Source organism: Metopolophium dirhodum, chromosome 4 (assembly GCF_019925205.1).
Source record: "Metopolophium dirhodum isolate CAU chromosome 4, ASM1992520v1, whole genome shotgun sequence".
Classification (NCBI taxonomy): Eukaryota; Metazoa; Arthropoda; class Insecta; order Hemiptera; family Aphididae; genus Metopolophium; species Metopolophium dirhodum.
Genome location: NC_083563.1, coordinates 38,994,114 through 39,022,059, shown reverse-complemented (window position 1 = coordinate 39,022,059; position 27,946 = coordinate 38,994,114). Strand labels below are relative to the sequence as shown.

The 27,946-nt window shown below is 30.9% G+C and overlaps 2 protein-coding genes and 1 non-coding gene across 6 annotated transcripts; 2 read left to right on the top strand and 1 right to left on the bottom strand.

The window, feature by feature from the left end:
• Nucleotides 1-25,917, top strand: LOC132943164 (alpha-(1,6)-fucosyltransferase-like). Of its 4 annotated transcripts, none has more exons than XM_061012013.1 (10): nucleotides 1-78; nucleotides 17,362-17,612; nucleotides 17,696-17,717; nucleotides 18,563-18,916; nucleotides 22,416-22,611; nucleotides 23,177-23,426; nucleotides 23,918-24,094; nucleotides 24,175-24,325; nucleotides 24,945-25,205; nucleotides 25,761-25,917. In XM_061012013.1, exons 2-10 carry the CDS (start codon nucleotides 17,377-17,379, stop codon nucleotides 25,821-25,823), a joined length of 1,710 nt encoding a protein of 569 aa, XP_060867996.1. In that variant the 5' UTR covers nucleotides 1-78; nucleotides 17,362-17,376; the 3' UTR covers nucleotides 25,824-25,917. The 4 variants fall into 4 exon arrangements, with proteins under 4 accessions (XP_060867996.1, XP_060867995.1, XP_060867994.1 ...); XM_061012012.1 differs by lacking the exon at nucleotides 1-78 and adding an exon at nucleotides 16,013-16,188; XM_061012011.1 differs by lacking the exon at nucleotides 1-78 and adding an exon at nucleotides 16,013-16,311.
• On the top strand, nucleotides 5,437-14,310 carry LOC132943125 (alpha-(1,6)-fucosyltransferase-like). The gene is made up of 9 exons (XM_061011948.1): nucleotides 5,437-5,705; nucleotides 5,789-5,810; nucleotides 8,241-8,594; nucleotides 9,173-9,368; nucleotides 9,935-10,184; nucleotides 10,749-10,925; nucleotides 11,006-11,156; nucleotides 13,432-13,692; nucleotides 14,233-14,310. The coding sequence occupies exons 1-9, from the start codon at nucleotides 5,467-5,469 to the stop codon at nucleotides 14,293-14,295; spliced, it is 1,713 nt and encodes a 570-aa protein (XP_060867931.1). The 5' UTR covers nucleotides 5,437-5,466; the 3' UTR covers nucleotides 14,296-14,310.
• Nucleotides 25,918-27,155: 1,238 nt separating the features above from the next.
• Trnad-guc (transfer RNA aspartic acid (anticodon GUC)) lies at nucleotides 27,156-27,227 on the bottom strand. Its single transcript has one exon. It is a non-coding gene; the product is annotated as a tRNA-Asp (tRNA).
• Between the last annotated feature and the right edge of the window lie 719 nt (nucleotides 27,228-27,946).

Here is a 27,946-nt window from a genome sequence, read left to right as displayed (position 1 = left end):
AACGTACGCTCATTGAAATTCTACGTGAAATCAGACATCGTACCTACATATACAGTTTTGATTAAAATAAATCTGCCGGTAAGTGGTTCGATATTGGGTTATATCTCCTCTATCTCTATTTTCGATACATTGTTTGCATATTCGTGCTGCGGTGTGTCAGTGTGATGGCTTTTTGCGGGATCTTCATATTTCGGGTTTCGACCAGGATGATAAAAATTTGAAATCATACGAATTATAGTGATATAATTACATTATCTATGAGAAAAAAAAGCCCATTTCAAAATTAAGATATAAATTAACTTTTTTCTGCCGTTAAAATTCTCCACTTTGAGTGATTATAACACATCTTAACTTAGAGTTGTGGTTATAATTATTTGAAATATTTGGCTACTACAGTAGTAAACAATTTTTTTTTTAAATATTTCGTGTTTTATATAATGTTATGATTTTTTTTTTTTAGAACATATTTTAACCGAGTATCAATACTCTTGTCGATACACGTTTAGTTGTTTCTCATTTCAATATCAAATTATGATAATCCATCCACCTATAATTTATCTGAAAATGGAATTATACTGATTATTGAAAATATTTTACGAGATATTTGGAAGAAAAAAAGCGGGAAGTAGCTAACGCTCTGCTGTAATTAGGTGCCTAGAAACATCTCTAACGGATGTGTTAAATTTGAATTAAATTATATGAAATCATTATACACGAAAACAAAGTAGACTGTCGGTCAGGCTTTAATATAACTAAATATATTTATAGTGAGAAGAAATTACGTGGTAGGGTAAGATAATAGTTTCTTTTCAGTGAGATAGGCGTGTATCTAAATCCGACGTAATGAAACTACACGTAAAATACGACGAATATGCTGGTTTGACGATTCGTTTCAATGGGCGAAGGGACCGGTTACTTGTGTCCTTCGGAGGAATGACGGTTCAATGACCCGCTCTACGACGGGTGAATGTAAGTTCCCACACAAAATATAGCAGGTAAAAATTACCCCTGGATATCCATACGTAAGTTCCCACATGAAAAAAAATTATACCGAACACCAAGGCTGGGCAAAGAAAAGTAACTTAACTTAATTTAAAGTTAAAATTTTCTTATTTTCAAAATAAAAAATTTCAGACACATAATAATGTTTATATAAATTGCTTATAATTTTAACTTTTAATTCGTTAATGCTCAGCCTTGCCAAACACAAACTTCCTTCCCACTTATTCAGACTTAGGACTGACAACTTAAACGTAGTTGATATGGTTAAAATTTGTTTTGTTTTTGTATTGCATAAAAAAAATTCCAATTCAATTTTGAATTGAATCTAGTCCGTATAATATATAATAAAAATTAATAATATAATGTGTATAATATTTGTATATGTATAAAATAAAAATAATAATAGAAAAAATCAAATTTTATTAGGTTTATTGCGATAGCTCAAACACTTCACAGTGACTGCACCAGTAAATGAACACCCAAGGTTTTATAGACAAGTAAATATTTCTATCATAATAGCTTTTAGTATCATCAAGTTCAAGTTTTATTTATACATTTTATGGTATGTCATCTTATATTTTATAATTACTAAAATTTGATGAGAATACATAGACACAGTTAAAAAAATGTTTTATTGAAATAAATCAATTTTCCCTAGTGAATGAACAAAATGCCAAGTAAATGAACACACATTTTCCTGTGAATGAACGATGCCAGATAAATGAACATTTATTAATCTGTAAATGAACACCTGACAAAATAATCAATTTTTAATACTCACATTTTTAAATAACAACAAAAACATTAACAACATAAAATCTTTAAAAAAAAAAACATAATATAGGTATTTAGTATAGTTGTAGTTAAGGGGATTCGATACCGCGATTTCCTGTTTTTTGTCTAACACACGCGTGACATAGTATTTTAGACGTGTTTTTTGCCAAACATTCCAATTTATCTATTGAAGTGATAAGAATTCTGAAAACAGACTTGAATTCGTCGTCAAGTCTACTTGAAATCAACTTTCCCACATTTTTGAAATTATCCCCCAAATTCCAGAAAACGTCAAATTAGAAAAGAGTATTTAAACATTTTTGTATTTAAATTTTTGAAGAAGCTAAAATCAAAAAATCTAAATTATGGGGAAGTCGATTTTAAGTAGACTTGACAGCGAATTCAAATCTGTTTTCAGAATTCTTATCACTTCATTAGATCAATTGATATGTTTGGCAAATAATCCGTCCAAAATCCTGTGTTAGACAAAAACAGAAAATCACAGTATGGAATCCCCTTATCATCAACAACATAAAATCTTTTAAAAAAACATAATATACTTAGTATAGTAGATCACATCAACAAGATAAAATTCAACATAACATAACTCCCCTTCACACTGGACCATAATAACAATAACATCATCTCCAACAGAAAAGTTTTACTCGAATTTAGTAGATTCCTTTAAAACTTTTTGTCAATAGGTTTTACACTTTAATTTTTTCTTTTGTTCTCAATATTGTTAATTTTTAATAATCTTGCATTTTTTTTAGATAGGTAGTTATTTTAAACAAAATGTATTGATTATTACATTAAAGTTACCTACGATCACGTTAAATTAAAAAATAATAAAATAAAATACACAGTTTTCATTCACTAGTAAAAAGTAAAATACCTAAATACCAATGAATGAACACTAGTTCATTCACTGGTTTTTGCATCATTACTTGTACCAGTGCTTGAACACTCTTAAAAGAGATTAAAAAATGCTTTAAGTTAATTGATTAATATATCAATGACATTATAAGTATGTGATGAATCAAATAAATATAACTTTAAGTATCTCGCCTTGGGTTAAAGATGTTTTAACGTTTCATTTCTGTACACACAACTTTTTAAAAATAAAACAATTTAGTGACAATGCTGATGATAGTAAATGGAGGGAAATGATAAATATTCTCAATCAATTGATATCAAATCGAATTTCATGAAATTACAATATGGCCAACATTAGAATATTCTTTAAATATTGATACCATTTATCATAGTAGTTTACTTCTGATTTTCTTATTACAAAAGAAAATGTTGGTGTGTTCATTCACTGGTGCTGTTCATTTACTGTGTAATTTTTTGTAAGTTATAATCTGAAATTTTATTATTTATATAGTTTTGTTTTTTTACTTTTTTTTTTTTGAGGTCTATTTAATTTTGATGTTCTTATCTTTATATATGTATTTGTTTGAAACATTTTTAAAACTTCTATTTTTTTGAATATATTAGGATGATGATGATAAAAATTTGAATTGAATTCAGAATGGAAACTTTCGCAAGCGTTTGTAGTAAGGCTTGTATCAGAACTAGCACTAGCCCAAATACTAGGGGGGGGGGCGTACTGGTATCTTCGATGTAATGAGTTACTTGGATTTTTTTTATCCAATACAAAAACAAAACAAATTTTAACCCCACCAATTTCGTTTAAGTTGTCATTCCTAAGTCTTAATAACTTAACTTACGTGCAGGTGTAATTTTTTTCGTGAGGGAACTTACATATGTACTCGCTTACTTGCTATGTTTCGTGTGGGAACTTACCAAACCTCTCTACGACGTGGTATTCGCCGACGAATCGATATGGGCTTATACACATGTGTTAATCTAAGAGGGACTGTTAGTGAATGTATGTGTGTGTGTGTGTATTGAACAGTTATGAATTTGTATTCCCTTTAAGAGTGTATGCGTAAGGTCGTCCTACTACTGTATTATATCTATCTAATGTTATTTTTCATTTTGTATATTGTAAATATATAATATGTATGTATTTAATCACTGACCTTAAGTGGCGGTTGTTGTAACAGTACTCTGCATCTGGTTTGTGTTCCTTCGGGGTAGTGTTCGATGGTCGGTATCACAGCGACAATATATATGTATTTTGATTCGCAGGGTTTTATAAAATATTATATGTCTGGCGCTCCTTTCTAGAGCCTCGCATGATATTTGTATAACAAGAATGTGAATTCCGTATTCTAACTATTGTGACTGTGACTGTTAACGTATGCTCTCAAAAATCCCTACATTCGTAGCAATCGTACGTGATCAACTGCTAATCGAATGTAATTTAAGTTGATGAGCACTTAAAACTATGCTTATATTCTAAATAAATAAATATTATTATGATCTAAAAATAAATGAATTATAGTAGTATGTACATACAATTATGCTTACATTCTAAATAAAATAAATATGATCTAAGTTCTGGTCTTAAGAATCCCTACATTCACAGCAGTCGTACATAGCCAACGGCTAATCGAATGTAATTTAAGTTAATGAGCACTTAACATTATGCTTATATTCTAAATAAATAATTATGATTATGATCTAGTGATAATTAAGTTATTGTAGTAAGTATCTAAAACTATAATTATCATATTATACGACGATAGTCACAGAGTCTTGTATTGTAAGGGGGTGTATAGATAAATAGATTTAAAAAAAAACAAGGTGAATTTGTTGAGTAATATGGGATAATTAATTAGATGGTCATACCGAATGTTGAAGTGACTCAATATACATATACGTCTGAATCGATGGTGGTGGATACTCCTTTGAACAGTGAAGAAGGTGTATCGTGACGTTGACTGGCGTGGACGTTGTGCATCAGGTCGTCTTGTGGAAAAAACTGCCGGCGAGTCGATCCCGTGGGATCCTTATATAACATGATTTTGGTGTAGTCCCTTCTTCTGGTGATATGCATCGATGCCTGCTTTTACGCATTGATGTGTTTATGATTGTCTTCAGCGGTATTTATTGTGTAACTATGTCCCAACGTCTTGATCGGAAAATTGTCGACGGGGTCTTGAAGTACATGAGTTACAATGCGGTGTCGTCTGGCGCCGTTGATAATTGATTGTTTTGTTTTTACTAAACGTCTGGTCGGAGAGGTGTTGAATATTATTTATGTTTTGCATGTGTCGTGTGTGTGTACGAGGGAGTGTAAATATATGCCTAATACGTATATTATATGCATATGTATATTGGATCACCCCACGGCCCACATTCCATATGGTTCATCGTTCATTAGTTGTCCCGTGTTCTTATTAAAGTCTAAATATTACATATTACATATTTATGTATGAATGTATTATAATATTAATTTTTATTTATTTATTTTACTGTTATACATTAGTAATACGGTATAGGTTTAATTTTTGCCAAAGAATTGCATTTAAAAATTTAATTGTGTGTATAAAACATAATCATGTATTTTAAAAGTTTCAAGTACCCAGAAATAATATTTTTTAATTACAACAAAACAACAAAATCGTAATTTTTAGTATAGTACCTAGGTATATTAAATTCATTTTCAAAGACTCGTTTTTCTCAGTTTTTCCTAAATTTTTTGTTTGTTCGCAAAAACTATAACTATGATCAAATAATAAAATTATTTTCAATTTTACCATGTTACATTGACAGGTCATGAAATCAACCATGAATATTATGGAGATATACAAATGTTACCTTCAGTTCTGGAAGCGAATATTTATGTTCTCATTCCTCATATTGGTCGTTTTATTTTATGTGACTTTTTATTTTAATTGCGAAAAACCCTTTGACGATGATCTAGAACAAACGCTTGCCATATCACTTCAACTTCTCGTCGAGGAGCACAGAACCAATATCGAACTGACTGAAATAAGGAACGATCTAATTCAAAAGTACGTCATGCTGAAGTTGTACATTATATATAATGGAATATTATAATAAAATAATCGTTTACGTTTATATTTTATGTTTTTAGACTGAGACTCGACGAAAAAAAAGTACACAAGCCATCCTATTACAGTATTTTTATCTTATATTTTAATTATACCAAAAGGCACAAATATCATTGTGTACAGACGTTCGCATTGTTTTATTTTTCTAAAATGGTATATTGTGTGGTAATGGCGGGAAGTGAGCAGTTTCAGTCGGGGAAGACGTGTGTAGCACGATTTGCAGCCCGCATGTCACCCAAGACTGAAATTGCCTTCCACACTAGCCACACTTACACATTTTTGTCACGACTCTGCATTCATCGATCACGGCAAATTTCCACTTTACCATCCAGAATTTTTTGGGAAATGCTGGCTCATCTATACAAATGTTTACAGTAACATATAGAAAACTAGCTGATCCTGTGCACTTCGTTGCCTGTTAAATATACCAACTTTATATGACTCAAACTTTGTTAAATTCGTTATTTAATATTCGGTGTATGGTGTTCAAAAAGTATTTTAACTTTTCCGTTGCCGGAATAAAAATTATGCTTCGCAGCAGTAGATTATTAGGTAGGCAATCTACCTGCAGTAGATCGCGGACCCCGTGCTGTTTGTACGTAAGTGTATGATTTAACTCTAAAGTATCAAAGTTATACCAAGTTTGTCGTTTTTACTTAATTCCACCAACAGTAGATTAATATACTCAATTTATACAAAATCCTATCCTCACCTAAGCGTACTAAAATCCAATGAATAAAAAAAACAAATTTAACCCTTTGTAATTTAACCTATCTTCTTCCCAGAGGTCTAATCTACCAACTATATAAATACACAGACTATAACTATACAGACTAAACTCTGGAACTACTTATCAGATATATGTATATTAACAAAAGACAATAATAAAAAACAACAAATATGCCCGATTAAACAATAGCAACCAATATATTATACACAGGTAGATTTTCCTAACATTTTCTTTTATATAAACCTTCTTCGTGAAATACTCTATCGTTTAAAAAAAAAAAATCAAGACATTTATAATATATACAAGAAGATCTGATAAGTAGTTCCAGAGTTTAGTCTGTATAGTTATAGTCTGTGTATTTATAGAGTTAGATATATATATATATATATATATAAATTAATGTTTGTGGGTTGGTTAGACCTCTGGGAAAAAGATAGGTTAATTTACAAAGAGTTAAATTTGTTTTTTTTTATTCATCGGATTTTAGTACGGTTAGGTTAGAATAGGATTTTGTATAAATTGATTATATTAATCCACTGTAGGTGGAATTAAGTAAAAACGACAAACTTGGTATAACTTTAATACTTAAGAGTTATACACTATAATCATACACTTACGCACAAACACCACGGGGTCCTGCGGTAGATCGCCTACTGATAAAGTACTGATATGAATCAGAATTTTTATTCCGGGCAACGGAAAAGTTAAGATAGATTTTGAACACCATACACCGAATATTAAATAACGAATTGAACAAAGTTTGAATCATATAGAGTTGATAAATTTAACGGGCAACGAAGTGCTCGGGATCACCTAGTTTATTATATATCTAAATATATTAACACACAGACTATAACGAAACAGACTAAACTCTGGAACTAAATACTAATCAGATATATGTATATTAACAAAAGATTATAATACAAATCAACAAACATGATTAACCAATAGCAACCAATATATTATACGCCCGTGGATTTTCCTAAAATTTTCTTTCATATAAACCTTTTCCATGAAATACCCTTTCGTTTAAAAAAAAATCAAGATGATCTGATAAGTAGTTCCAGAGTTTAGCCTATATAGAGATTTTCATTTCATATTTTTATAGTTAGATATTATGTTATAATTTATATTTAAAAAGTAAAGCAAATAGTTTTTTTTATTATTATTAATAATAGAAAATAAAAGAACCCATCATTAAAGACGCATAATAATAATAATAATTGAATATGTTTATTGTCGGTGTATATAATAAATGGTTTGTTTGTTCTCATGACAACGAATTAAAACGATTCACTTATATTCTGGATTGAAATTTCTAGAACGAATCATTTTATACGACAAATGTCTCTCATGGCAACCATTTATAATCAAAAATCTCAAAATTCCTTTTTGAGCGCCTCCCGGGGTTGGTCCTCTCGCTTTTTAAATTGGCCTATCTTTTATTTGGACCAAATTACATAGTGTAAAAATTTCATCAAGATCGGTCCAGTAGTTTCGGAGTTTATCCCGGATTAACATGTGACATGAGATTTTTATATAAATATAAGATACAAGGTTAATTAAACGTTCAAAACCTTCCGTTTATTTACAAACGTCAACAATAACACCACATTAAAAATTAAAATCGTAGCGTAAAAAAACATTTAGAAACTAAATTTTGGTTTGTCTTAAAATAAACAGAATCGGACAGTCAGACGTTGTGAAATAATAATATATGTCATTATAAATTACTCATCTTCCAGATGAAGAACACTAATAAAATGGTATACACCCCGTCTGAAGAGTACGAGTTGTTGCGTCGCCGTATTTATTCAAACACGAAAGAAGTTTGGTATTACGTCAGTTCTACATTACGATCGTTGGCCAACGAATTCGATGATTTGAAACCGAAAGTTTCTGATATGAAAATAATTGCCGACGAACACTATAGATCGTTATTGAGAGATGTCACCAAGCTGGCCGATGTCGACGGTTATTCACAGTGGAGGTTGAAAGAGTTTGGCTCTTTGAGTAGACTGGTCGAAAAGAGACTTCAACATACGCAGAATCCACCCGACTGTTCCAAAGCTAAAAAGCTCTTGTGCCATTTTATTTACGTAAGTTAATCCAATCCAACTATTATGTATAAGTGTGAATTATTAAACACATTATTCATAGAATAATCCAATATAAATCCTAAAATAAAGAACATTTTAATTAGTTTAATTTTAAAAGCTCTTTTCATGTATCTTTATATTTAATACTATTTTGTTTTTTGTTATTAATTTACCCACGGCAACTTAAGCCAATGGGTGATTTTTAACTTTGGGGGAGGGTACTGTAGGTTTAAACACGTGATTTTTTAGTGTGCACCTGTAGATATCTGGCATTGCCGGTTAGGGGGTGGTGGCACTTCTCTCCGGACACCGTGACTTGCCCTAAGAAAAATGCCGTCTGTGGCCGAGGTTTTGAACCAGCGTCGGTGCGTGGCGCCACCGACGCCTTAGTCCGCTCTGCCAATCCGTCCTCCTTTAATACTATTATTACACAATATTTTTGGTGTGTACAAATTGTAAATATTCACATGCAAATAACATATTTTATTGCTTATAATTTATAAATATATTTTTAATGAGTGACAATAAAAAATTATTTTCATATGAAGAGAATTATATTTGCGATTATATAATTTCAGAGAAATTGGTGTGGATATGGATGTCGTGTACACCATTTCGTCAAGTGCTTGATCGCCGCCTACGCCACCGAGAGGACAATGATTATAGACAATCCTATAAATTGGCAGTTTACTAGTGGTGGTTTTGAAAAGTTATTTTTACCCCTTAGCGACACGTGTACGTCGAAGGATGGTGAAACATTTTCACATTGGCCAGGTAGATGAAATCTTGATAATTCACAACTCAAACACACAAATATTTCCCACGTACATTTACAACTGTAAAAGTATTTAAAAAATTATTCAATTTCCATTATTTGGTGTTTTTTTTTTATTTATAAACAATTTTCAACCCTCCTACCACCGCAACAAAAAGTTTTTGGTACTATGTGATTAAATAAAACTAAAATTAAAATATGTTTTTGTTTTACCGACCGAAGTAACAAATAATAGGTAATATACTAATATATATCATCAATATTATTATTTAAATGCTAGATAACAAAATAAATTCAATAGATATACATTTCTTGATTGGACCCCATCTCAAAAAATTTCACGTTTGAGCAAACTGACACGTACTATGCAATGATTGAATTAATTTAAACATTGGAAAGTGGGTCTTCATGTGAGTGGCTATGGACCTGTGTCCCGCCCACCCCACTACAATATTAGTACTTAAGTGTAGAGAATATTATTTTATATTTGTATAGGTATACCGCAATAATTTAAACGCAATGAACTTTTTCATTGAATTTATTGATTAACTACATAATATTATAGGCAACGAAACTACTCAAGTCATACAGTATAATCTGCCAACACCCGATAAAGGTGCTAAACATCTCAAGCCTCCTTACATTCCGATCGTGTTGCCCGAAGATTTAGCTGGACGAATTAACGTCTTGCATGGCGATCCTGCTGTATGGTGGATAGGCCAGTTCTTCAAATACATCTTCCGGCCGCAACCATCCACTACCATTGCGTTTAACGATTTTGCCAAGCGTGTTCATTTCCAAAAGCCAATTGTCGGGTAAACATTTCGTCGTATCGTTACATTGCTACATCACGCATGGCATATAAAAATATTCAACGAATTAATTAAACTAATATTTACCGTATTTTCCACAGTTATTAATTTTATTCAATTAACATTTCTTTTTATTAGTTTAAATATATACATAAAACTATGTAATATAGTAAACAAGTTTATTTGGCTATGTATTAATAAAAATTCAATATTGTGTAATTATATCAGCTTATGTACTTAAGGTACTTCAATTGTAAGTTGTCAGAAAAAAAACATTACGATAACGAAAAAAAAGAAAATTTTTTTTTTAAATGTTTCGTAGAACTTTTATCTGATTTTCGAAAATTAAAATATTTTTTTTGTGTTGAGTCAAGGAAATAGTAATAAAGTATATAAATGGTCAAAATATATGCAATAAAATAGGATAAAATTGAAAATGTGTCTTTAAAAATACCATATAGGCGTACAATAAACGGCGATTACTGTAACCATGTCTAGGTACGCGAAACCGTGATATTGGTAACTGGTGTTATACGGATATGTGTAAAATTTAGTGTTTTTGTGCAGATTGCATATCAGACGAACAGACAAACTCATCAAAGAAGCTTCGTTGCACAAACTCGAAGAGTATATGTACCACGTTGAAGAATATTACAAGCTCAAAGAATTGGACGGAGTAAACGACACGAAACGGATTTATTTGGCCACGGACGAGCCAACATTGTTTGATGAAGCTAGACTCAAGTGTGTTTGAAATTTTCAAACATGTTATTATAATTACATTTATTTGTAGATAGTGTAAATAATACATCATGTTTTGTTAGATATCCAGAATACGATATTATCGGCGATCCAGAGATATCCAAAACTGGGTCGGTTCAGAAGCGCGAACTAGACAGTTCGATTATGAATATCAACATAGAGATATATTTTCTAGCTCACTGTGACTACGTAGTTTGTACTTTTTCGTCAAATGTATGTAAAATTTGTTTCCTTGAAATTATTATGCTTTATCGTTAATAATCTATACTAATATATAAAGACGTAGAGTTTGTAGCTGTGAGTTACGAATTGAAAAATTATTTTTTTGTTGGATAATCCATTCATCGAGGAAGGCTATAGGCTATATACCATCACGTTACGACCAATTAATAGAAGTGCTCAAACATGGATTTTGAGATTTACGATGGAAATATTTGTTTATAAATGGTTGATTTTGGTTATAGGAGAAATAATTAATAGAAATAGTATTTATATATTATTGATTGCAATCGGGTGAATCGGGTAGATCAGGAACAAGCATGCAACAAATTGAATTTTCGCACATTGCCTACCAGGGTAGTTGAATTGCACTTACTGCAGTGATTTACACCAAAAAGGAGTTGAACAATCACAATTTTTTTAAAAGTTGTAATTTTTTACGGGCCACGAAGTACGCAGGACCAGCTATATTATAATTATATGAATGTATGTGTGGCAGATCTCTGGGAAGAAGATAGACAAATTTAAAAAGGGTTAAATCTGTTTTTTTTATTCGTCGGATTTTAGTACGGTTAGTTTAGGTTAGGATTATGTATTAATTGATTATACTAATCCACCGTATTATATCAAAATAAACTTTGTATAACTTTTATACTTTACAGTTCAATCATAGACATACGTACAAACAGCAATGGGTCCGCGATCTACCGCAGGTAGATTGCCTACCTGATAATATACTGCTGCGAATCAAAATTTTTAGGAGCTAGGTAAATTGGGTCCGCGATAATTTGGATTCGTTTTGAAAGCGGTAAGTTGAGTCCCGGGTATAAAAAGGTAATAGGTAAGTTGGGTCCCGGCTATAAATCATTGGCGCAATTAGGTCTAAAATATTAAAACTTAAAACTTAAATATTTCATTCTTAATTTGCAGCCACCACGGTGCGTAGAACAAATAGTTGTGAATCCTATCATGCTGTACTAAACCGAAGATTTTATAGTCCCCATCCTAATATTTTCAATTTTGTGGATGAACTATTATAAATACAGTCTGAGACACATATTAAACTATGAAGTACAATACAAAAAAAGAAAATCACGCTCGGTAAAGAAAAATACTTAAGAGAACAAATTATGAAATATACTAATAATATAATAACTCGATTAGAATTTGTTAAATGTTTATCATTTAAGTTTTTACCCAAAGCATAATATTTTTAAAATTTTTTTTTGTAAAATTTGACGTACTATATCATTTAGCATATAAACATTTTTTCCCGGTACACAATTATTTAATTATCTATACTTTACATTGTAAAATTTTACGTACTATAATATTATTTAGTGTATTGACATTTTTTTCCCGGTACACAATATTTTAATCATTTATACCATATATTATTTATTTAGAACATAATATTACAAAAACCACATATATTTTAATTTATGTATTTTTTTCCGGGACTCAACTTACCTACTACCTTTTTTTTCCGGGACCCAATTTACCGAGATAAGGTCATATGGGACCCAAGGTTTATTCCAGGTTTATTCCAGGCAAAAGAAAAGTTAAGATAAATTTTGAATACCATACACTGAATATAAAATAACGAATTAAAAAAAGTATGAGTCTTATAGAGTTGGTACATTTAATGGGCAACGAAGTGCACAAGATCAGCTAGTTAATTATAAAAGTGAACATTTTTTATAAAAAAAGAATATAGTCATGGTTTTGTGTCCAAATAAACCGATACCATTCTAGTACCCAAAAGAATGACAGTACTTAAAGTGTAATGATTACTAACCAATCAACAGGATCAAAATATGTAACATTACGTCATTATATTTAAAAAATACAACAAATATCATTGCAATAGTCATGAATACAATAATTGTATTTCATGCATATTGTATGAATGTGTGTTCTCGAGCCGGATTCTAAATAACCTCCTATGCTCTTCAAAATGATCGTTTTTTTTTTTTAGAACAATCCACAGTTGTCTTCCTTTTAAATGTATGTCAAATTTGATTTTTAGATCTCATTATTCATGGTCAGTAATAATCAAGTATAAAAGAAGATATTAACTCGAGTAAAATCGAGAATTTTGCATCGAAATTAACCGTCATCAAGTACCCAGATAATAACAATACTTATTGACTACTAATTTAATAACACGAATACGCCTTGTAACTTTACGTGATCGTCTTTAAAATAATTGTTTGAATATATTTATTAATTAAGTAATTTTTTTTAATAAATTATGTTTTTGTTGCAGGTGTGCCGGTTAGCATACGAAATTATGAACGGTCTCGAACCGGATGCATCAGCTAAGTTCACTTCTTTAGACCGCATATATCATTTTGTTGGTCAAGTGCACAGACTGAATGTAGCATTAATATCTCATAAATCAGAAGGACCTGAAGAGATGGATCTAGAAGTAGGTGACGTGATCGAAGTATCCGGAAATCATTGGGACGGTTATTCAAATGGGACAAATTTGAGAACAAATAAAACACTTTCGTATCCTACGTTTAAGGTAAAATGTTATATGAAAACAAATATTTATACTTACGTAAATACCTGTGTCCAATAATGTGAGTGTACCTAAGCCCCTACAACTCAAAACCGTAAGAACTGTTCAAACCATTTAAACATTAACATTCTTAAGTTAATATATCCTTAAAATAATTTTGCTTAAGCATTATAAAAAACTATCCAACGACAATTATCGGCCAAAAAACAATTATTAATTTATGGAACATCCTACTTAAATCTATAAGTATTATTTATTTTTATATAATTTAAATTGATAGAGACTTATAACGTTTTTCAGTTATAATTTCATTATATTATATTTAGACATTAAAATGTCAAACATTTTTTTTAATGTTACCTAAGAGCCTCATATGAAAAATATTTATACCAGCTTGAAGTATGTTTTCCCACGTGGTCGGATGGAGGACAACTTCACGGATGTATAATGACATTTTATTTAAATATAATAACGCATTTACGCATAACTAATAAAAATAATAAGTTATAATTTATGCTTAGTTACATTTTAATTTTATTTTAGGTAACAACAAAAATTGAAGTTCTTCCTTTTGCCAGTTATCCAAATATCACATTAAATACATAGACATAGAAAGAAGAAAATGTATAAATCTGTATTTGTACTATAACTGAAATGTGATGAATGTAAAGTTTAAAAAAAAAAACAAAATTATATGATTTTTAAAAAAATAAAAATTGTAGTTAATAATGGTTCCTTTTTTCAATATGTAGTGAATCGTAAATGTGAATTGAGTGTATAATAACTGTAAAACTATAAACACTTGCTTTCTTTTTTGTTCGAATTTCATTTGGCAGAGAATATTGAATCATACAAAAATGTATAAGTGTAATATTACTCTACTTACTAATATCAAATACCCTTATTAAAACTTCAACCTTTATCTGCATGATAAACCAAAAACCAAAGGACTTATGTTCCAATATGCTGACGACATCGCTATCGTACACCAAAGCAGGGAATTAAAAGACGAGGATTTATTGTTTATAGTCTATATTTTTTAGTATGAATTTAGTACCTTGTTACATGAATCAGAATCTTTACGGTGACCACGAAATAAATCGCCTTGTTTTTTCTTCCATCTTTGATACATTTGATAAATTAAATTTGGAAATGTTGTATTTACTTGATTTACCATCAAATTAAGTTATATTGAAAATGTATAAGTATAATGATCAATTTAAATATCTAAGTCATTATTAATATTATTATAAGAGAATAATATAAACTTGCTTTTTGCCAATAACTAAGTCAAATCTTAATCCATGCTGGTTCACCATCACCAGTATCAAATATGCGGCAAAAATTACAATAATCAGCATCTGATGTAGTGTTATATTCTAACCATGCACATTCAACAAACCATTGTTTATTAAAAGATCTATATTGCTTCCCAAACTTTGTTGTTGGATATGTTTAAAAGCATTTAAAAATAATAATCAATAGTAATATATTAATATATAATGAAACTAAGACAGCTCATAATCTTAAATTTAAAACTTCCGAATCACGAGCTACGAGGACATCAGTAAGTTGACAGTTAGCTGTCAGCACTTTTGCTGTCGACCGTCTTAGACGTCCATTCTATAATTTATTATCGAGTATCGTTCGCAATTATAAATTATCTTCCAGTAATCTCAACATGACGATATGTCGATATTACCATAGAACAATATTATGATATTACGTTAAAACTTTAGATATTTGAAATTTCATAGACATGCAAGTTGGCCTACTTGGGTTGGGGGACCTTGCCTATTGGACGGTCAACCAGTGAGCATACACTAGCTCCAAGAGCGAAACGTAGCAATGTTAAGATCTTTTGACTAGGTATTAGGTAGCTAAAGTATAGCTAAATAGTTGTTCCTAAAAACAAAGTTCCTAATTTTAACTACACAAAATGGGAAGGCAAATCTAATAATTTTTATTTCAAACAATAATCACGTAAAATACGCAATAAATGATAGGTAATATGAGTAGATAAAAAATTGCAATGCTTTACATTTCACGTAAACTAGGCGGGCTGCTAAATAATCGTTCAGGTTCGATTGTTTTAATTCTCTTCTCGATAAACACTGTGGTACAATGTGTTTATGTAGAATATACAACTTTGTTTATACAACACACATTAGTGTTGACTCGTTTTGAAAAACAAAACCTGCAGTCTATACATTTGATTAATTTACTAACAACAATATTTAAACACATTTAACATTATAAACAATAAATTATAATGTTGTGCTAATACTAAAAGATAATATTTATCGGTAGGTATTTTCTGGTACGGGATAATTTTTACACATTTCACACCACTCAAAGTCGCCTATGTAATTATATGTGGTTGTGAACGAGTAATTTAATTTTACATTTTAAACATTAAAAGAATACAAGTATAATAATTCACAGTAATATTATTACAATATATTTCCAAAGACCAAAGACCAGGATTAGTTGTACAATGTACGTGCCTTTAGGCATCGCAAGTAACAATAAATTAGTATTTTAAACGTACGCTCATTGAAATTCTACGTGAAATCAGACACCGTACCTACATATACAGTTTTGACTAAAATAAATCTGCCGGTAAGTGGTTCGATGTTGGGTTTTATCTCCTCTATCTCTATTTTCGATACATTGTTTGCATATTCGTGCTGCGGTGTGTCAGTGTGATGGCTCTTTGCGGGATCTTCATATTTCGGGTTTCGACCAGGATGATAAAATTTTAAAATAATACGAATTATAGTGCTATAATTACATTATCTATGAGAAAAAAAAGTCCATTGCAAAATTAAGATATAAATTAACTTTTTTCTGCCGTTAAAATTCTCCACTTTGAGTGATTATAACACATCTTAACTTAGAGTTGTGGTTATAATTATTTGAAATATTTGGCTACTACAGTGGTTAAAACTATTTTTTTTTTAAATATTTCGTGTTTTATATAATTTTATGGTTTTTTTTTTAAAATATATTTTAACCGAGTATCAATACTCTTGTCAGTCAAAGCAGTCACGTTTAGTTGTTTCTAATTTCAATATCAAATTAAGATAATACATTCAAACATAAAATATCTAAAAATAGAATTATATTGATAACTGAAAAAAATTTACAAGATATTTGGAAGAAAAAATAAGGGGGAAGTAGCTGACGCTCTTCTGTAATTAGGTGCCTAGAATTATTTCTAACAGATGTGTTAAATTTGAATTAAATGATATAAAAACGTTTATACGCGAAAACAAAGTAGACTGTCGGCCAGGCTAAATATATTTATGTATAAATGCATTATATTATGACTTTTAATTTATTTATTTCCCTGTTATACAGTAGTAATATGGTATAGATTTAATTTTTGCCAAAGAATTGCATTTAAAAATTTCAATGTGTGTATAACACATAATTATATATTTTAAAAGTTTCATAATCCTAGAAATAATATTTTTTAATTACAACGAAACAACAAAGGCGTAATTCTTAGTATAGTGCCTAGGTATATTAAATTCTTTTTCGAAATTATTTCGTGTAAGCGCATGGTTATAATACATTATGTATACAATACTGTCCATTTCTACAACTGTAACTTACTATGATCAAATAATAAAATGATTTTCATTTTTTACCGTCTAACAATGACAGAATTCAGGAAAGGTCATGAAATCAACCATGAATATTATGAAGAAAATCAAATATTACCTTGAGTTCTGGAAAATATTTATGTTCTCATTCCTCGTATTGGTCGTTTTATTTTATGTGACTTTTTATTTTAATTGCGAAAAACCTTTCGACGATGATCTCGAACGAACACTTGTCATATCACTTCAACATCTGGACGAGGAGAACAGAACTAACATCGAACTGACTGAAATAAGGAACGATCTAATTCAAAAGTACGTCATGCTGAAGTTGTGTATTATATATAATGGAACATTATAATAAAATAATCATTAACGTTTATATTATATGTTTTTAGACTGAGATTCGACGAAAAAAAAGTACACATGTCATCCCATTACAGTATTTATCGTCTTATATTTTAATTATACCAAAACGCACAAAATATAATTATGTACAGACGTTTGCATTGCTTAATTTTCTAAAATAGTATATTGTGTGGCAATGGCGGGAAGTGAGCTATTTCAGTCGCAGATGATGTGTGTGGCACGATTCGAAGTATGAAATCGCATTGACGCACGAGCCACACCACCAACAACTAGACTATTCTGCGAAAACATGAAAGACACTTTAATAGACATTTAAATTTTATTTATTTTAAGCGTCATGCTTGCAGCCTATAATCTTATATATATAATTGTCGTGTAACAGTATTAGTGATTGAACTCCTCCGAAAAAACTCGGCCGATTTTGATCAAATTTTCTGTGTGTATTTGGTAGGTCTGAGAATACGTTTTAGGCTAATTTTCAAAGCGAATCCATCCTCCTCCGGAACGTGCCCAAACAGAAATTTTTATTTTTTGATGGTTGCTATGGATACAAACAAATTGAAAATATTCAAATTAATAAAAATAATAATAAATAAATATTATTCTCAAATCTTATCTGATTTCCATTTTACCACCCGGCACTTTTTGGGAAGTGCTGGCTCATCTATACAATATGTTCACAGTAACATAATATAGAAAATATTAGGTTAATTAAACGTTCAAAACCTTCCTAAACGTCAACATTAACGCCACATTAAAAACTAAAATCGTAGCGTAAAAAAACATTTAGAAACTAAATTTTGGTTTGTCTTAAAATAAAATATTTTAAAACAGAATCGGACAGTCAGACGTTGTGAAATAATAATATATGTCATTATAAATTACTCATCTTCCAGATGAAGAACACTGATAAAATGGTATACACCCCGTCTGAAGAGTACGAGTTGTTGCGTCGCCGTATTTATTCAAACACGAAAGAAGTTTGGTATTACGTCAGTTCTACATTACGATCGTTGGCCAACGAATTCGATGATTTGAAACCGAAAGTTTCTGGTATGAAAATAATTGCCGACGAACACTATAGATCGTTATTGAGAGATGTCACCAAGCTGGCCGATGTCGACGGTTATTCACAGTGGAGGTTGAAAGAGTTTGGCTCTTTGAGTAGACTGGTTGAAAAGAGACTTCTACATACGCAGAATCCACCCGACTGTTCCAAAGCTAAAAAGCTCTTGTGCAATATTATCTACGTAAGTTAATCCAATCCAACTATTCTGTATAAGTGTGAATTATTAAACACATTATTCATAGAATAATCAAATATAAATCCTAAAATAAATAACATTTTAATTAGTTTAATTGTAAAAGCTCTTTCCGTGTATCTTTATATTTAATACTATTTTGTTTTTTGTTATTAATTAACCCACGGAAACTTAAGCCAATTGGTGGTTTTTAACTTTGGGGGAGGGTATAGTAGGTTGAAACACGTGGGTTTGTTATTATGGCAGATTTTTTAGTGGGCACCTGTAGGTATCTGGCATTGCCGGTTAGGGAGTGGTGGCACTTTTATCCGGACACCGTGACTTGCCTGAAGAAAAATGCCGTCCGTGGCCGAGGTTTTGAACCAGCGTCGATGTGTGGCGCAACCGACGCCTTAGTCCGCTCGGCCAATCCGTCACAGCTTCGCCCGTGATTGGTTGTTTATTTTGCCTTCGGACCATGATATGTAGAATTTTTTATTCAAATATTATTGTTTAATGTGATCGGCAAGTAAATATAAAAAACGGTTAATGAAAACGGATTGAAATTTTTCTAGCGTTATAAATGATAAAAATAAATACAGATAAAAAAGAAATAATTTATGGTTGATAAAGAATTTGATTGAAGTTGATGAAGAAAAAAAAACAATTAAAATAAGAATTTTATAAGACTTCTGAGTATATGATGTTTTTTGTTATATTTCCTGTTGAAATTAAAATCATAAGATGATTCGGGTCTCCAGTTCGAGAAAATGCCACGTATAATTGCCCATGTGAAAAGCACTCTGTACGAAGATCTACGCCAACGTACTTGAATGTTTGACCTTGTGCTTTGTTTATGGTAATCGCAAAAGAAACTTTAACTGGGAATTGAAGCCGTTTGAAAGAAAACGGCAAGTCAGAGGGAATCATGGGAATTCTTGGAATAAATGCAATTTCTCCTTTCGCTGGCCCTGTAAGAATTACGGCTTCTATAATATTATTTCGCAACGATTTTATTTGTAATTTTGTATCGTTACATAAGTTCGGTGGTTGAAGATTACGTAATAATGTAATTGGAGCACCAATTTTTAATTTTAGTTTATGAGGAGGAAATCCCGAAGGAGAAAGAGAATTAAGAAATTCTTGTGGATAATGAATAGCATCATCTGTTGATGTAACTGTATCAATAGATAGACATTCACGTGAGTGTCCATCGAATTTTAGAAGGATGATATCATTAATTTCTTCTGCTGTTACATTTCTTGGAGAGATAATAGCTCTTTCACATAACCACTGATAAGATTTATTGGACAGATTAAAAATGTCAGGATAAACTGTAGAAATCAACTCTTCCACGTTATTGACCACCCGTCCAATCGTGTGATCGACAGAAATGTAACCATTTTCATTTTCTAAAGTTCCATTTCCAATTTTCAACAACTGTGCTGGAAAAATATCGTCCCCTCCGCATAAATAAACTCTCATGTTTGTTCGCAAATAAAGTTTTTCAACATAGTTCCATATAGGGGAAGATTTTAAGCAAGCATTAATGACATCAGCTCGAGTACCTTTAGGGATTACTGGTAAGGTTTGACGGAAATCACCAGCGAAAACAAATGTTATGCCACCCATAAACTTATTATTACACCTAAGATCTTTTAATGTTCGATCAATTGCTTCGATATGTGATCTGTGACTCATTGTACACTCATCCCACTCAACGAATGAGGTTTCTTGAAGAATTTTTCCAAGAGGGCCATTTTTACGAATCGGACAAACGTATTCAGTATCAAATAATACATTTAACGGTAACTTGAAAGTCGAGTGAGCAGTTCTGCCGCCACTAAGGAGAGTTGCTGCTATACCAGATGAAGCTACTGCTAATGCAACTTTACCTGAGGATCTAATTTGAGCCAACAACAAATTAATTAGGAATGTTTTTCCTGTACCACCCGGAGCATCTAAAAAAAAAAACTCTTCCTTGATGATTCATTACGCTTTCTGTAATAACATTAAAAGCATATTTTTGATCATTTACTAATTTTGGTAAATTGATTTCTACAAATTCTTGTAATCGGTTATTATCGTAAGAACGCAAAATTGAGAATTCAAAAGGATCAGATGCATTATCATTTCGAACAGGTGAGTTCATTCCAAATTCAGTTAAATATTTTTCAGACAGACAAACAACTTTATCTTCTATTTCAATCAAACCTCTATTAAATATTTCATCAGAAAAAGTAAATTGCAAGTCATTTAATCGAGTGCGCTCTGTATGAAGAATATCTTCACAAAAATCATTTCTGAACTGTTCCCACAAAGATTGAGGTTCAGACGGTTGGCAGAAAACTATGATTATTGCGAATAATTCTCTTAATTTTGAAGGACTTTCTGAAAGAGTTGCCTCCGCTAGAGTATTTTTCCATTGCTCGTCATTTTCTAACAGGCCCAAGAGCAAAACAGGTAGCTTTAAAAGTCGCGTGAATGACTCCATCAAAGGCCTTCAAGCTTTCAAATGAAGTAGGACCTTGTACATAATTTAGTAACAATCTTAAATGGAAGCACTCACTTTGATTTGGGTGAATCGTGTAAATTCTACCAATGGCAGTGTCCATTTTTATTCCTGGCCAACCGGGAACATCTTTTCCCCGTCTTCTCTTTAACCAGCCTCTGCTATTATCCCAGGTGTAATAAGAAGGAACTTCATGATAGAACAGTGTTTTCGCAAAATTATCATGTGAACACAGTTCAAAAAATGCAATTAGTGTCGTTTTTCTTGGACTTTCAATAACTTGATGAAGATTATTAGCATTAAAGAAAACACGCTGTCCATTTTCTAGATGAACAGCCAAGTGCTGAACTATCGGATCTCTATCATGGATTTCAAAATTGAAAATTCTCCAAAACGCTTCAGAAGTACATATATATCGACCATTCAAATAATTTGTAATCGCATCGTTTTTACGATTAACAGAAAAAGTAGCTCTATCTGATCCTTTATTAATATATTTACATATGTATTTTATCGCTTTAACCGAATGACAGTATTCTACGTTAATATGCGCATTAAAGCACCTAGATAGTATATAGTATAGCACTGGACAATACGGTACAACAGAGATTATAACAGGTAGTAAAAAAAAATCCGAGTTGCGGTCGGGATCAAAACAGGTTAAATATCAAAATATGTAAAAATCCTAGTTGCGGTAAAAAAATATGATTAATAATTATTATGTTTTAAATATTGTCATAGTTACATATTATTATGCTAAATACAAAAATAAAACGGTCAAAATACGTAACGCACAATATAGGTACAATTGTTTTTAATTTTTTATGAACTTTTATGAACTTTTTTACTGACAAAAGTGGTACTATAACCTTCAGCAGAGTTTCGGGTTTCAGCCAAAAAAAATTTCAGCCAAATCGGTCCAGTAGTTTTCTCGGTTAGCGCGGTCGAAGAAAAACCCTTACAATTTTATATATAGTATAGATTATATAATTTCAGAGAAATTGTTGTGGATATGGATGTCGTGTACACCATTTCGTCAAGTGCTTGATCGCCGCCTACGCCACCAAGAGGACAATGATTATAGACAATCCTATAAATTGGCAGTTTACTAGTGGTGGTTTTAAAAAGTTATTTTTACCCCTTAGCGACACGTGTACGTCGAAGGATGGTGAAACATTTTCACATTGGCCAGGTAGATGAAACGTTGATAATTCACAAATCAAACACACAAATATTTCCCACGTACATTTACAACTGTAAAAGTATTTAAAAAATTATTCAATTTCCATTATTTTTGTTTTTTTTTTATTTATAAACAATTGTCAACCCTCCTACCACCGCAACAAGTAGTTTTTGGTACTATGTGATTGATGAAAACTAAAATTAAAATATGTTTATGTTTTACCAACTGAAGTAACAAATAAGTAACAATATACTAATATATAACACCAATATTATTATTTAAATGCAAGATAATAAAACAAATTCAATAGAAATGCATTTCTTGATTGGACCACATCTCAAAAAATTTCACGTTTGAGCAAACTGACACGTACTATGCAATGATTGAATTAATTTAAACATCGGAAAGTGGGTCATTATGTGAGTGGCTATGGACCTGTGTCCCGTCCGCCCAACTACAATATTAGTACTTAAGTGTAGAGAATATTATTTTATATTTGTATAGGTATACAGCAATAATTTAAACGCAATGAACTTTTTCATTGAATTTATTGATTAACTACATAATATTATAGGCAACGAAACTACTCAAGTCATACAGTATAATCTGCCAACACCCAATAAAGATGCTAAACATCTCAATCCTCCTTACATGCCGATCGTGTTGCCCGAAGATTTAGCTGGACGAATTAACGTCTTGCATGGCGATCCTGCTGTATGGTGGATAGGTCAGTTCTTCAAATACATCTTCCGGCCGCAACCATCCACTACCATTGCGATTAACGAGTTTGCCAAGCGTGTTCATTTCCAAAAGCCAATTGTCGGGTAATATTTACCGTATTTGCAACAGTTATTAATTTTATTCAATTAACATATCTTTTTATTAGTTTAAATATATACATAAAACTATGTAATATAGTAAACAAGATTATTTGGCTATGTATTAATAAAAATTCAATATTGTGTAATTATATCAGTTTATGTACTTAAGGTACTTCAATTGTAAGTTGTCAGAAAAAAAACATTACGATAACGAAAAAAAAGAAAATTTTTTTTTTAAATGTTTCGTAGAACTTTCATATGATTTTCAAAAATTAAAATATTTTTTTTGTGTTGAGTCAAGGAAATAGTAATAAAGTATATAAATGGTCAAAATATATGCAATAAAATAGGATAAAATTGAAAATGTGTCTTTAAAAATACCATATAGGCGTACAATAAACGGCGATTACTGTAACCATGTCTAGGTACGCGAAACCGTGATATTGGTAACTGGTGTTATACGGATATGTGTAAAATTTAGTGTTTTTGTGCAGATTGCATATCAGACGAACAGACAAACTCATCAAAGAAGCTTCGTTGCACAAACTCGAAGAGTATATGTACCACGTTGAAGAATATTACAAGCTCAAAGAATTGGACGGAGTAAACGACACGAAACGGATTTATTTGGCCACGGACGAGCCAACATTGTTTGATGAAGCTAGACTCAAGTGTGTTTGAAATTTTCAAACATGTTATTATAATTACATTTATTTGTAGATAGTGTAAATAATACATCGTGTTTTTTCAGATATCCTGAATACGATATTATCGGCGATCCAGAGATATCCAAATCAGCGTCGGGTCAGAAGCGCGAACTAGACAGTTCGATTATGAATATCAACATCGAGATATATATTCTAGCTCACAGTGACTACGTAGTTTGTACTTTTTCGTCAAATGTATGTAAAATTTGTTCCCTCGAAATCATTATGCTTAATCATTAATAATCTATACTAATATATAAAGCTGTAGAGTTTGTAGCTGTGAGTTTCAAATTGAAAAATTATTTTTCTGTTGGATAGTCCATTCATCAAGTGAGGCTATAGGCTATATATCATCACGCTACGACCAATTAATAGAAGTGCTCAAACATGGATTTTGAGATTTACGATGGAAAAATTTGTATATAAATGGTTGATTTTGGTTATATTGTATGAATGTGTGTTCTCGAGCCGGATTCTAAATAACCTCCTATGCTCTTCAAAATGATCGTTTTTTTTTTTTTAGAACAATCCACAGTTGTCTTCCTTTTAAATGTATGTCAAATTTGATTTTTAGATCTCATTATTCATGGTCAGTAATAATCAAGTATAAAAGAAGATATTAACTCGAGTAAAATCGAGAATTTTGCATCGAAATTAACCGTCATCAAGTACCCAGATAATAACAATACTTATTGACTACTAATTTAATAACACGAATACGCCTTGTAACTTTACGTGATCGTCTTTAAAATAATTGTTTGAATATATTTATTAATTAAGTAATTTTTTTTAATAAATTATGTTTTTGTTGCAGGTGTGCCGGTTAGCATACGAAATTATGAACGGTCTCGAACCGGATGCATCAGCTAAGTTCACTTCTTTAGACCGCATATATCATTTTGTTGGTCAAGTGCACAGACTGAATGTAGCATTAATATCTCATAAATCAGAAGGACCTGAAGAGATGGATCTAGAAGTAGGTGACGTGATCGAAGTATCCGGAAATCATTGGGACGGTTATTCAAATGGGACAAATTTGAGAACAAATAAAACACTTTCGTATCCTACGTTTAAGGTAAAATGTTATATGAAAACAAATATTAATACTTACGTAAATACCTGTGTCCAATAAAGTGAGTGTACCTAAATCTACAACTAACCTAACCGTGCAAACCATTTTAACATTAACATTCTTAAGTAATTATATCTTTTAAAATAATTTTGTTAAAGCACCATTAAAAACTATCTAACGACAATTATCAGCGAAAAAACAATTATTAATTTATTAATTAATTTTTATATAATTTAAATGGCTAGAGACTTATAACGTTTTTCAGTTATAATTGCATTATATTATATTTAGACATTAAAATGTCAAACATTTTTTTTTATGTTACCTAAGAACAATAAAATTCCTGTTGTTCAAAAAAGTAAATGGCGTTGCCTCCCCCCCACCTCATATTAAAAATATTTATAACAGCTTGCAGTATGTTTTCCCACGTGGTCGGAGGGAGGACTCCTTAACGGATGTATAATGACATTTTATTTAAATATAATAACGCATTTACGCATAATTAATAAAACTAATAAGTTATAATTTATGCTTAGTTACATTTTAATTTTATTTTAGGTAACAACAAAAATTGAAGTTCTTCCTTTTGCCAGTTATCCAAATATCACATTAAATACATAGACATAGAAAGAAGAAAATGTATAAATCTGTATTTGTACTATAACTGAAATGTGATGAATGTAAAGTTTAAAAAAAAAACAAAATTATATGATTTTTAAAAAAATAAAAATTGTAGTTAATAATGGTTCCTTTTTTCAATATGTAGTGAATCGTAAATGTGAATTGAGTGTATAATAACTGTAAAACTATAAACACTTGCTTTCTTTTTTGTTCGAATTTCATTTGGCAGAGAATATTGAATCATACAAAAATGTATAAGTGTAATATTACTCTACTTACTAATATGAAATACCCTTATTAAAAATTCATTGTACTAAGATGTGGCAGGTAAACTGGACATTCGTTTGCACGAAACTCAATGAAATCAAAAAAAGATTTATTCACATGGCCACATCCATCTGATCCAAGGGCGTCTGCAGGGAGGGGGGCAAGTAGGGTCAGTTGCCCTCCTCCCTCTTGGTTTTTTTTGAGTTAATTATCATAATTATTATTGATTTTTTTAATGTTCTAAAAAAACTTAATAATGCCATAACAATTCTAAATAGTGCCCTAAATTATGTTTATTTTAGATTCTGAGAGGAAAGATGAATATTTTACAATTATGTGTATTTTTTAGGCACCTAATAAATTGTGACAACAACAGTTGAAAAATATTAAAAATACATATGCACAATTTTTTTTTATAAAGATTTAAAATTCGAATTTCGACAAAATATATGAAATTTAATATTTAATAATTATTTTGTAGGTAAAAATGTATAAAATGTTCAAATTTTATATCTAAGGTTTAAAAATTTAAAACAATGTTTCTCGTAAATAGGTTATATATAATTTACTTTATTCACAATAATATCAGCAAATATACTTGGCAGACTGATCGTTTTTGCTCAGAATCGTTTTTCTTATACAATGATATTATATCATTGAATTCAAATTTAACACCATCCATTAACAGTGACTTACTTGTAACCACTGTACAGCAGAGCGACATCCACTTGACGCGTCCCGCGTAATAGCTGTTTGAATTCAAATAGCCTTTTACGCGGAAAGCCGCGCTGTGCTTCTCAAACAAACCGCCAATCGACGACGGACGACGCTGGCGCGCGACACCCGTGCCAGGAACCGTCGGCCGGCTATTTGGTGAACCGGATTGTAAGACTGACTTAACGGTTATCGACCGGGCTAATAACCTTTGCTATAATCGCCTTGTTTTTAAATTAAATGAATAAAGCTAACCATCACATTCAATTTTGTGTTTCTATTTTTTTTTATAAACTTGGTTACCTCAATCCACTTCACCCACGCGGCACCCATTAGGTCCGCAACAACTGGCTCCCCGGCGGGGAATCGAACCCCGGTCTCCCGCGTGACAGGCGGGGATACTTACCACTATACTACCGAGGACTTAACTCACTTTTTTTCTATTTAATTATCATATGAACCTACCTCGCTTCATCAATCATTATTGCAAAAAGTCCAGTTATTATTATTTTCTTAATAATAGTCAATCTTATATTATCTGCAGTAATTTTCAGAATACTTTCTTGTATTTTCCAACTAGTGAAGATAATTTTTTTATCATGATCCTCTTTAAAGTCCAAAACACATTTAGAGAAAACATTGCAAAGTTCCAAAAAATTACCTTCAAAATATTGAAATAAAGTTGTATAACTTATGTTATTTATTGTTTATAGTCTATATTTTGTAGTATAAATTTAGTACCTTGTTACATGAATCAGAATCTTTACGGTGACCACGAAATAAATCGCCTTGTTTTTTTCATCATTGTATCTTTGATACATTTGTTAAACGAAATTTTGAAATGTTGTACTTACTTGATTTATCAGCAAATTGAGTTATATTGAAAATGTATAAGTATAATGATCAATTTAAATATCTAAGTCATTATTAATATTATTATAAGAGAATAATATAAACTTGCTTTTTGCTAATTACTAAGTCGAATCTTAATCCACGCTGGTTCAACATCACCTGTATCAAATATGCGGCAAAAATTACAATAATCAGCATCTAATGTAGTGTTATATTCTAACCATACACATTCAACAAACCATTGTTTATTAAAAAATAAAAGATCTATATTGCTTCCCAAACTTTGTTGT

Coding starts and splice junctions, on each gene's coding strand:
- LOC132943164 (XM_061012013.1), top strand. CDS start 17,377: ATGAAATCAACCATGAATATTATGAAGAAAATCAAATATTACCTTGAG. Junction 22,612..23,176: donor AACATTTTCACATTGGCCAG/GTAGATGAAACG, acceptor ATAATATTATAG/GCAACGAAACTACTCAAGTC. Junction 24,095..24,174: donor TTTGATGAAGCTAGACTCAA/GTGTGTTTGAAA, acceptor GTGTTTTTTCAG/ATATCCTGAATACGATATTA.
- LOC132943125 (XM_061011948.1), top strand. CDS start 5,467: ATGAAATCAACCATGAATATTATGGAGATATACAAATGTTACCTTCAG. Junction 5,811..8,240: donor TGAGACTCGACGAAAAAAAA/GTACACAAGCCA, acceptor CTCATCTTCCAG/ATGAAGAACACTAATAAAAT. Junction 8,595..9,172: donor TCTTGTGCCATTTTATTTAC/GTAAGTTAATCC, acceptor ATATAATTTCAG/AGAAATTGGTGTGGATATGG.